Source organism: Pygocentrus nattereri, chromosome 4, assembly GCF_015220715.1.
Source record: "Pygocentrus nattereri isolate fPygNat1 chromosome 4, fPygNat1.pri, whole genome shotgun sequence".
NCBI classification, from domain to species: domain Eukaryota; kingdom Metazoa; phylum Chordata; class Actinopteri; order Characiformes; family Serrasalmidae; genus Pygocentrus; species Pygocentrus nattereri.
The window spans coordinates 29834015-29846394 of NC_051214.1; the positions used below are offsets into that span (position 1 = coordinate 29834015).

General features: G+C 38.5%; 1 protein-coding gene across 1 annotated transcript in view; it reads left to right on the forward strand.

Moving 5' to 3' along the window:
* Positions 1-12380, forward strand: part of b4galt6 (UDP-Gal:betaGlcNAc beta 1,4- galactosyltransferase, polypeptide 6) — a 25724-nt gene continuing 13344 nt past the window's right edge. The window contains exon 1 of the mRNA XM_017689219.2: positions 1-779. Coding sequence (XP_017544708.1) covers positions 665-779 — 115 coding nt within the window. The 5' untranslated portion in view covers positions 1-664. The remainder of the gene's footprint in view (positions 780-12380) is intronic.

Sequence of the window (12380 nt, forward strand, 5' to 3'; positions counted from 1 at the left end):
AGAAATGAGACTGAGGAGGCTCCGTATTTTTCCCCTGGGCGATAGTTTTCAGCTCCGTTGTTATTTTTGTCCGTGGTAGTGTCTTGAATGTCACCTGTAACACCTGCGTATAGGGACAGGGCTGCTTCTCCGGCAGAGCGGGCAGCGCTCAGCGCGAGAGCGATACCGAGAGTCAGAGTGGGTGCAGCTCAGTGAGGCTGAGTGGGTGGGAGGAGGCGGTGGATCAACATCCTCATCGTTTCAATTCCTGCTTCTGACCGAGTCCGTATCGAACATGTTGCATGGTCCGCTGCGGCTATGAACACATGTTACTCTTTACTCTTAGCTTAATAAAATCCAAAATGCAGCGTCTGCCGTGTGCGCGGCTTGGCGCTGCCTGATACAGCGGCGGCGGCGGCAGCGGCAGCGCCGGGCCTGCGTTTTTCTTTCAATCTGGAAATTTCTTGACTTCAGCAGTTACGCTTCGCTTGACCGAGCTAGCTTAGCTTCATCGCCGCATCCCTCCCTCTTCACTGCTGGCCCACAAACAGGCTACAACGATGCGGACTTTAGCAGAGCCTTGATTATTGGGGGGGGGAACAACTTTTATTTTCTGTCAAAAGGAGGGAGCTTCACATTTTATGGACCTGACGGTTAGCTAGTGGCAGCTGCTCAGCGCAAAGAAATGTTCAATTCGAGGCGGCTGCTGCGGTTGTCGAACCGCTCCTTCTTGGCCTTCATTTTTTTCTTCTCCATGTCTACGACCTGTCTGTACTTCATTTATGTGGCCCCTGGAATAGGTACGTGCTTAACTCCTACTACATGATGTGCTTGTAAGTATGTGAAATGGGATAACTTGGTTTCTTTTCGAGCACAGCTGCAGTGTAGTTCAGGCGAAGTTGCACACCGGCCAAACACCAATTGGCTAACGTTAGTTCTAGCTTGGTGACACTTGAGCTAGTTGGCTAATCGGATTTCATTCATTCTGGCCAAGTGGTATTTGCATGTGTTTGTCTTCTGTTGTGTGTAGCGTAGTTATCGCTCAATCTAACGTTAACTGATATGAAAAGCAGCGTAGTGTTTACATATTTTACATGGCGGATGAGGTTTCTTGGTTAAATCGCTCGGTTAATGTTTTACCTAGCACTGGCTAAATTAGCTATCCTACATGGTTAATCAGCTTTGTAACGCGCTAACGAGCTAGCCAGCGGCCTTTAAATCATGTGCGGCCAGCCAAGATTGACCATTTCGAAATGCTTAGATTCGTACTAAGCCACTTATCTTAACCTACGTTAGCTGGAAAGATTGAATCTCTTAGATACTGGGCTCGATTTGTTTCGCCTGAAACGCGTTGTTTTGACTCCCGCCCTGTACTTATTGAAAGATTCATTCATTTTACGTTATTGTACATCGGTAAACCGTGTTTATACTCTTGTTCCACGCCTGGTGTTGAGGACGCGACAGTGTAATGATATCTCAAGTATGAATAATAACTAGCAGTTAAGCGCGTTGATGGCACCGAATATTGTCCTGAGTGGAATAGCCTGTCTTCTTCTCCAAGGCAGCAGTTCTGTGTGGCTCTGTGTTTCCCTGCATCAGCTAGTTTTCATTGTGTCTTGAATTCAGGAGTACTGAGGCAGAGAAAGCATTAATATGTGTATTAACCATGTAAAATGTATGAACGGCACGTTTGCTTCATTGGGCTTCGTTGACTGGCTAACTCAGCATGTTTTCAGGCTGCTGCAGTCTCTTTCACTTGCACAGTAATTATGGTGTTGATGCCACATACACTATGAAACAATGCACGGATTTCACAAAACCCTATGTATTGTTATTTTTGCAAAATAGTGCGATACATTTTCTGTACAGAACTAAAAAAAGCAACATTTCGGAGTTCAAGTGCCAAAACAAGTTGATTTCTTAGAAGGCCATTACTGTAGAGCTGTCTTGGCGGTCAGGAATGGTCCACCACTCACATAATATCTGCTCAGCGGTGGTCCCATCATGGTTTCTTTCCATTTTCCATTGACTGATGGAGTATAGGGGCTCTGATAAATTGTGCAGCAGATTATAAATACATTCAGTAATTTTAAACCTATACAGTGCACCTCTGTGGTAGGTTTACCTGATAAGTCAGTGAGTGGAAGTACATGGCAGGCTTGAGTAATAAACTGACCGCTCATTAGGAGTGGGCGATATGATATAATATCATGATGCTTCCCAGGATTGTCTTGTTACACCATGCATGTAATAATATTTTTGGTTAAACATGGCTACTCGTGCTCTTCTGTGATAACATGCAGTTGGTCATTGTTTAAGTACTAGTCTGTATTTACAACATGCTCCAAACTTTGTGACGTAATTTATCATAAATGTTATACATAGCGATTACCTGTCGTCATGGATGCCTTGAGTAAAGTGTGCAAAGTAGAATGAACAAATCTAAATTAAAACACTGCTTGGCAATGGAACCACCACAGTTTTATGGCCGTTATAGCATGGATGTAGTGGTTACCTATCAGGTATATTCGTAAAAATATCACTGAAACTGAAAATCAGTATCACTGTACACTGGTATAGGCAATGTATTGTTCAGTCCTGTTGTCTGAATGCTTGACCCCTATAGTGAGAATGTCTGGTGACTCCAATATGCTTTTGAGGGGCATTTTTGCTGGCATAGCTTGGATGCACTTGTCCCATTAGAAGGAATGGTCACTGCAAATCAAAATCAGTATAAACTTATATAAACTTTTATCTTAAGATGAAACATTTCTGTCCTGATAGGCATGGTCTCTTTTTTTTTTCCTTCTTTTATTCATTAAGCAAAATAAGTAAGCCTATTGACAAGGTTTAAAATCAAGTTAAGCATTTTGCTTAGTACATCAGAACTCCTTGCCCCTTTTGCCCCGTAACCTGTTTGTGGAGCAGGTTTCTCACTATGAAGTAAAAGATACTATGAATGCAGAGTTATATAAAGGAAATTTCTGTTTCAGTGACGGAATGAATAATGACCAGATAAAATCACTTGGGACAGTTTTCCTTTTAGCTGTTTCTAATGTGTGGAATAAATGACTAAATAACTGTAATAAATTAGGCCTCTAGAGTCCTCCTAACATATAATTTGTAAGAAGACAAAAAAAATCTATGAATTCTAGCAGAAAGATTGTCTTATGCCTAACCTGTTATGTACTTATGTGCACATGCATGCTCTTTAATTCCTCCACACTGTCAATATGCACAGATGTAGTGCTGCTGTAACATTGTTGATAATTAATCGGTCAGTGGTAATTATTTTTTAAAATTAATACTTGTTTGTGTTTTTACATTATATTTTCAAAATATACTAAGGCTCTGGACCTGTTGTGTTCATGCTTGTGCTTTATTGCTGAGAAAATTTATATGACCTAAAATCATCTTTGTGGAATTCCAAGGCAACTTTTAAAGTTTGTAACCACTTTCTCTTGAGGTTTGTTCTCCCTTGCCATGCAATTTCAGTTTTTAAAAGACTATTTCTAGAAAAGAGTAAATTTTTTCTGCTCTTCTGCCACTTTCTAAACATGCTGCATCATTTAAACGTTTTCTCCCAGTAAAGTGATATTGCTAAAGCCCAGACTAACTAAACTCAACTAGGTTGTGGTTACTACATAAAACGCAGTCGCCACCCTTTTTTCATAGAAATTGGGCTACTGCACTGCCCCTCCCTGACATTGCAGTTATTTGTTTCTTGGCATGACCGGAAAAAAAAAAAAAAAAAAAGTTACAGCTGTAAGCGTGGCTATTCTCTGCTATGTGTGTTACATTCATAAACTAAACATTCATGGCATCAGCCTGTAGTAGTAAAGCTATGTGACAGACAGAAATTGTAGATACGTTAGTGTAGTTCTGATTCCGTATCACAGAGGAATGTATTTATTCGATCATGTATTGTTCAGTGCATTTACGGTGTGAAGATGAAGCATGATTTCTGTGGTGTGCGCTGTGTGGGTGTGTTGAATACTCATGTTCCTCTGCATGGCCTTAAATGCTGTGCAGCATTTTAATAATACAAATGCAACTCTGTGAACGTCTGAGACTGCAGACTATGCGCATGAGCATGCATGAGGCAAGTTTTGGACTCATCAAATGATTTGTGAAAAGTAACTTAAACTCCTTATGATGGTGCTGGATCACTGTGTATTGGACATAGACCACTGTAGTCATGCGTCATTCTGTAGTCCTCGTTATGTCCATATTAGGAACTCCGGGTCTAAGCTCCATTTCTCTATGGCCAGAATTAATAGGATTTTCGAAAAAAGTGCCTCTGTTGCACCCTGTGTTAAGTAAAAATTGTTAGAACCTGATATGTTTTGTCCTGTGTACATTTTTCTCCTAAATACCACCGGATCCTCGGAATTATGAGGTCGTGAAGAGCTATAATACTAGTATTGCTGCATGCAAGCTAAAGCTACTGTGCATCAATTTGATGTCACTAAACTACACAAAACTAAGGCGGACTGTGCCAGTGCTCTGAAGAGCTGTGCTACCTTATTGAAATGTTCTACTGTAGAGCATATTTACAGGTATACTCGTAAATAAAACCTCTGTGTGGGATATTTTGATAGGCTAAAACTCCTTATCAAAAATAAAACATGTTTTAAAACTACGAGGCTGAATTTAGCTGCTTTTTTCGCAGTGTCTTGTTTGAATATTCCCATTGCACCTTAAGCGGTGCAGCGGCTGTGAGTAGCTATCACAAATATTAGCAAGCAAGACAAAATACTGACCTGTTAGTTCGATGACACAACAAAAATAAGTTATGTTACTTAGCTGTTGTGTTAATGGTGAAACCTCCCCATATCATGCCTTTCAACAACTTCTTTTTCCCCAGCTGTTTGTTCGAATTTTCCTGTTCCAACTTAAATGGCATGGCAGTTCAGAATGTGCTGCAGCACTTAAGGTGGAACGGGGAAGTCGAACAGCTGGTGGATGTCCTCAGAAAAATGTTACCAGCATTAAAATAATTAGGATATTCTGACAGCCTAAATCAGCTTATCAGGGTGTGATAACCTGCTGAAAGAGGCTGCCAGTCTAATGACGTGAATTCAGTGCGCAGTAGCTTTAGCTCACATGTAGCAATATTCATATTTCAGCTCTAACAACCTCATAATTCAGAGGACTCTTGTATTCGGGAGAAAAATGTATACAGAACAAAATGTATCAGGTGAAAAAACTGTTGATTGTTGTGATGTAAACATGTTTGTGAAACCTAAGTGTAGAGAATAATTGCGTTTAGCACAAACATTTACATTCAGGTCTGTGTAAATGGCTTTCTCAAGTGTTGTTATTGAGTGCAGTCTTACTTCTGTAGACTCTAGGAACTAACTTAAGATTTACCTGGCAGGGCTGTAATGGAGTCTGTGAAATGGGAGGCCTTAGCCCACTGCAGTTGCATTGGTACATCACTTAGTTGTTCAGTGTGTGGAAAAAGTCCTAGGCTTCCATGGAATTTTCTCCTGAGAAATGAGGTTTGGAAATTATGCCTGTGAGGTGTGAACTGTGTGAGTGATTCTGATCTTTTTAAGCACATGGATGTTCAGTGACCTGATTAGTTTCTACTTTAGGTTAGTAGTGGGATCCTGAGAAACTCAAGAAGATTGTCTTTCTTTTGTTAGTATAAGTAGCATTTAATAATAATAGCATTATTAATAATTATATTAATAATAATAATATAATAAGCATTTTATTGGTTTTGAGAGTTGCATATAATGGGATTTGTTTTCAACTTGTACCCACAATTTGATACATTATAACCAAACAGTGGAGTGATTTTCTTCCACTTTTGCACCGTTTCTTGAAAGGACTCACAAAAGTCCTTTAAGTCATTACCAAAATTCTAGGGTTGTAACTTTGGGTGGGCAATGTGACAGTATTTCATTGTATCATGTTAAATTACAACTCATTTTCCAAAAGAATTGGGACACTATGTAGAATGTAAATAAAAATATAATGTAGTTATATGCAAATCATCTAAACCATATTTTCAAGGAAAATACTACAAAACAACATACATTCAAACTGAGAAATTATATGTATATATTTTTATATATTATATATTTTAAATACATGCCCATCTTAAATTTGATGCCAACAACACATTCCAAAAAAGTTGAGACGGGGGCATGTTTGCCACTGTATATCACCTTTACCAAACTGCAAGCTTTTAGGAACTGAGGAGACACTGCTGTGGTTTTGAAAGTGAAATGTTGGGCATATATAGTTTAATGAAGGATTTCAGCTGCTCAACAGTTCAGGGGCTCATTTGTTGGATTTGTCATTTCATAATGTGCCAGATGTTTCAGTGGGTGACAGGTCTGGTCTGCAAGCAGGCCAGTTTAGCATCTGGACTCTATTTACTATAGAACCATGCTGCTGTAATATGCAGAATCTAATTTGGCATTGTCTGGCTGAAATTAACAAGGCTTTACCTGAGAAAGAGGTCATCTGGATGGCAGCACGTGTTGCCAAAACATGTCTCTATCGTTCAGCATTAATGGTGCCTTCACAGATGTGCATGTCACCCATGCCTTGTGTACTAATGCACCCCTTATGCCATCATGAATACTGACTTTTGAACTGTGCACTGATAACAAGCTGAGTGGTCTTTAGCCCAGAGGATGCAGTGTCCATGATTTCCAAAAGAATTTAAATTTTTGATTTGTTGACCTACACCTTTCATTTCCCTTCAGTCCATTTTAAATGAACTTTGGCCCAGAGAAGGTGGTGGCGTTTCTGGATCCTGTTTATATATGGTTTCGTCTTTGGGTTTCATTGTTTCAACTTGCATTAGTGGATACAGCGATTAACTGTTCTTCACAGTGGTTTTCAGAAGTGTTCCTAAGCCCATGCAGCGATTTCTAGAATCCAGAATTCCAGATTGCAGAATCATTCCTGTTTTTAACGCAGTGCTTCCTGAGGACCCAAAGATCATGGCCAGTTAATCCTGGTTTTAGGTCTTGTCCCTAGCATAGAGATTTCTCCAGATTCATTTTTGCACTATTTGATTGTGCAGTCTTTCACAGAGTGGTAAACCCCTCCTCATCTTTGCTTCTGAAACAGTTCAGACTCTCTGGGATGCTTTTTTTTTATACCCAGTTATGTTACTGACCTGTTGCCAATTAACCACTAAGTGTTTGTTTTTTCTTTTTCTTTTTTTTAGCATTACACAACTTTTCCAGCCTTTTGTTGTTGGCATCATATTGAAAATGAGCCTATGTTTTTTGAAATAAACAAAGTTTCTCAGTTTTAACATTTGATATACTATTTGTACTATTTTCAATTAAATATATGGGTTAAATGATTCGCAAATCATTGCATTTTGCTTGCATTTATGTTTTAACTGTTTTTCTGTCAAATTTAATGCCACCTCCATCTCTTGACAAAACTCTAACGGGTATCTTCATGGAAAGTCTGTTCTCTAACAGGCAGTATGCCATGTGGTGGTGCTGTATCGTAATCAGCACAGCGCATCAGAAACAGCGCTGCCAGAACTGGAGCAGCAGTAAAAGCATGGCAGTAACTAGCAACGAGGACACAAAGGTCCTACTGAGGTATATGAGACTACACAATCAGCAGTGACTGGATCCCAGCCGACCTCAGAACAGCAGTGGTTTGGCTGTAAACTGAACTGATCGTTGTGTTTCTCTCTCACTGTATGAGACGCTGCATTAATGCTACCCAGAGCAACTGATTTTTTGTGCTGTAATGTTACAGGTATGCAGCGCACATACTGTAGGCTAGCATACATCATGGCTATGATAAAATGTGGGTGTTTATGAGGCTAATTAAGAGATTATGATTGTGCAATGCAACCCATGTGCGTTTTTTTTTTTTTTGTATTGTTTTTTGGTACAACTAGTAACATTGTACGGAATCAGCATGCTTTACTCGAGTACAAGTAGCTGTTCAGTGTAACTACGGAATTACAGGCTCCGTAGTTGCTTTATTAATGTTTAGACGAGAAATTTGGTTGTTCAAAGTTGTATTGTGTTACCCACTTATTACATACTACAGTGAGCATGTTCAGTGTTAACTAGTATTCTTACACACAGTATAGTGTAAGATAACTTGGGAATCAGCAGCTACTTTTGGCTGTATTTTGTCTGGTTAGCTGTATGAGTATCTTCCTTCCCACTGGTGTTTGGCAGAGACGGACCTTTATAAAATATTTGAACATATGCCTAGTTTGTGAGGGAAGAGAGCAAAAGAAAGGCACAGAGACTGTGAGGAGAAACCTATTTTTTGTCCTAGTTACAGTTGTAGGGTAGCACTTGTACAAATAGTTACTCTGAATTACAAAAGAAATATATAAAATAATAAAAATGAAAATAATTTAAAGTTTTCTTGAGTCAGTTGTGTGTGCACGATCAGGGTGGTACCACCTTTCTCTATGAGGACCCTGTATTGATGTGTATTCCAACTAATTTGGTACTTGAGTACTCTTAAGGGTAATTGAAGGGATAAAAAGGATAATCAGTTATTCGAGGGATGGAAAACAACAAACTTCGGCTGATATTTAATGTCGGGCTATAAGCTTTCCTTTTTGGTGGCTGCATTAATGTTGGACAAAAGATTTTTTGTATGTAAATAAATACATTTGAAAGTGTTTTTATTATTCAAAAGTAGTTAAGGGGAACTTCATAGGTTTTCTTGTTCAATGGATAATAGTGGCTAAAGAGCTCACTGAGCTGAACAGTTAAATGCTAGATGGAGATCAGATCATTTTACACATGGTCTTTTCTTCTCAGTGGACAGTATTCTAACATTAACATGTTTGAAAATAATTTTTTTCTGTGATTGCGTTTACATACTTATTAATCCGACCATGATCAGGGTTCGGCAGTTATTGACTGTTCAAGCTGTCATGTAAACATTATACTCCAAAGTTCTGGATTATATTAAGGCGTAAAAATCCAATGAAGAGACCTGGATTTTGGCTCAGTAATTTCAGTCTTTTCAATGCCTGTGTGTTTCTCAGTCTGTGAATGTGCAAAAATTGACTGCTGTCCCACGTTTAACTCAGCACCCGCGAGATGCCACCAAAATACTTTGAGTGATACTGAAACCAGCTAGATACTTGCAACTAAGAATTTAATGAAGTTTGCGTTTTACGTTACATTTACATACAGCTTCTTCTGAGTTTATTGGCTGGCTTTCACAATATTTGGAGTGAAATTCGATGATGAATCATAATAATCAGTTTGTTGCACAATTTACCAGCAACCCGAGCTGAGAGGCAGACATTTGCAAACTTGGGTACTCAAAAATGCTGCTGCGTTTTATAATTAATAGAATGTTCAGTCTCTATTATCACATCTTCTCAATTCATAATGTCCCAGTTTTGCATTGCGATATCACAATGTTATGATACATAGTTGTACACTTTCAAAATATTGAACTGAATTGTATTATTTTGTGGTTCTCCTAAAGTTTTGTTTGGTGTCTGGGGGGTATAAATTAATAACAGCAAAATAACAAAAATAAGTGTCTGCTGTGGCAAGTGGCTTAAAACACGGGGAGGAGAAGCACCAAAAAATAACGGGTTATTGTTTGTTCAGTTTTGTGAAACCCCTGTGACTCAAAGCAATAGGAATCCCAGAATAGCACAGGCAGCTTATTAGGGCGGTGTTGATGTCATCCTGTTTTTACTTGATTTTTATTTTTTTTATGTCTATTTCTAAGAAGTGGTTGTTTTACTTACAGGATGTTATGGTTGAATTTAAGTTTAGGGGTGTAACTAAAAACAGTATTAAAGGTGTCATTTTTGAAAAATTTCAAAACATATCAAACACCTTAAATTTGATATTGATACCAAAATGATCCTTTTTTTTCAATACCTTTTCTGATTGTCACTTCCACCTCTCCAGCTAGTTAGTTTACCTTAAACAAGGAGCTTTGCGACATTCATTTCCCTCTCAGCTGACACATTTATTTAGTTATTTATAAATTTTTTTGGGCTGTAACGCAAGCGGAAAGTCACGCTGTCTCTGCTTTGGTCACGTCCACAACAGCTCATCCTTGGCAATGCGCTCACGTTAAGACACTCATGCTTCAGAGCAGCAAAGTATAGCTCCCCACGTTTAACAGTCTTGTTAAAACACAAAATCAGCATTTTAACATAATTGTCAATATATTTATTCTGTCATCCTTTCATGAAATGCAACAAATACCAGAACCTGATTTTAATATTGGAATCACCTTGAGCGGTTAACAGAATACTCGAGTACCCATGTACATCTCTGTTCTGACTGACCGTGTCATGGATGTTGGCAGTGTTTATAGAGCACTGACCAACTGCATGTTTCAGTAGAAAGAGTGTATAATTGGTTATGTTTAACTGGATTTAGTGCAGTGCATTATATGAAACATTTGAACAAATCACTGTACTTGTAGTTTTAACAGTATTTCTGGAATGTGCTTAAACGTTACAACTTACAAAGCTCAGAAAAAAGAAATCTTGATATATCATGTATTATGAAAATGTTTTCAAGTATTGTGATGTTTCATTTTTACTCTCGCCAACACTTGCTAACCATATACTCAGTTCACAGTTGTATTAGATTCACAATACTTGGTTTGTACGAATACCTTTTATTGTCAATGTACAAGTATGTATGAGATTCAGTGTGCACTTCGCTACCAGCTACCTAAATCAAAAGGAGCAATTTAAAATAAAAATAAAATAATAATTTAAAATATGAAAATAGAGACAGACATATTTACAGAGGAACAAATATGTAAGATCCAGTACTGCCTTGGATACCTGAAGACATGCCTGGAGTGTGAGAGTGATTCTGTATTTTTACAATAGTTTGAACAAAATTTGACAAACGATGACCGTAGTCGTGTTGTTGCACACCACTAAAGCTGAGAGGCAGGAGAAGTGCTGGAGTGCATTGTTGTTTTGTGCTGATTAATAGAATGTATATTATATCTATCTATGATTTCACATCTCAATGCACATGGTCAGTTTTGCATTGCAGTATCACAGTGTCGTGTTACATTGTTACACCCTTTTAAAAATATTAACTGATTTGTATTATTTAGCGATTCTCTTAAAGTTTTGTTGTCGTCTGTGGAGCATGAATTAATAACAGCTATTATTAGCTTTGCACAAGTCTGTTGCACAAATCGAAAAATGACTTGTGCTTATCTGCTGTGGCAAGTGGCTAAGAAACCAGACTGTTGAGGTTGAGAGGCCTTGAAAGCTGAGCACTGGGAAGTTCTGTTTTAAGCACGTAGACCATGCTGTGTGAAAGTTTAGCCGTAGTTCTGTTCAGTTGTTGCTGCAGTCAGGCAAGGTTTCAGCTTTACTTCTCTAAACACCCTCATTGTGGCTTGAACTTGAACGGATAGCTTTGTTTTAGTGTTCAGGGATCTCATGAATGAGGGTCTGGAAGGTGAGACACCACAAAAAACAATAAAAGAAAAATCTTTTCTTTGGTTATTTGTGTGAAAAGTGAAGGCCTTTCAAATATGAGGCTGGTGAGTTCATAGTTGGTAGCATGTGAAAGTGAAATGAACAGCGTTTTAGATTTTTAGATAATAGATTTTGGCATGCAGTGTTTTGAGTAGTTATCGCAATGTAACTTTCCTCGGTAGAACTATAAGAAATGTGTGCTATAACTGAGCATTCTCACATTTCCATATTCTAGCGACAGCCCTAGTGGCATTTTCTACTGCAAGAATGTGGCTCTACTCTGCTGTTGCCACGAGAGGGCACGCTTCGGTTTTTCGACATGACTAGAGTGGGCGGATGAGTAAAATGAGTCGCCATATGCACTTTTAGCAACATCTGAGATGTGGAGTTATATTCCTTGTCTGAATGGAGTGATCAGTGATCTGTTCTCCTGCGACCAAGTACAAGTGACGAGATAAGTGGCGTAACTTCTTTCCTAACATCCTAACAAGCCTTACCAGCTTTAATCGCGTTTGCTCCACACAACTAAACTCATATTTTAGTACTCGTGCATGTTCAAGCAACAAAAGTCAAAGACAGAAAGTGGGTTCATGCAAGTTACAGCCTTGATTTAAACGAAAGTAAACTGAGGATGCTCTGTGTGCCATTGGAGATTAAGAGAACGCTAGGTTCCCAGGCTAGCTGTTTTTTGCATAAGCAGCTGAAGAGAAAACACACAGGCAGTATCCTGGAGGATGCACTGTCAGAAAAAGCAAAACCACCATACATGTTGCTTATTCATGATTATTAAAATAACATAAGTGGGTTTTTAAAATCTGTTTTTGAAGCTAATAAATACTCATTATTAAACGCTTAAAATTGCTACCTTAGATTTTTCAACAATAGTGTGATACGCTGTGAAATAGTTTTATACAATACTGCATATCATAGTGTTTCATCCCTGTTT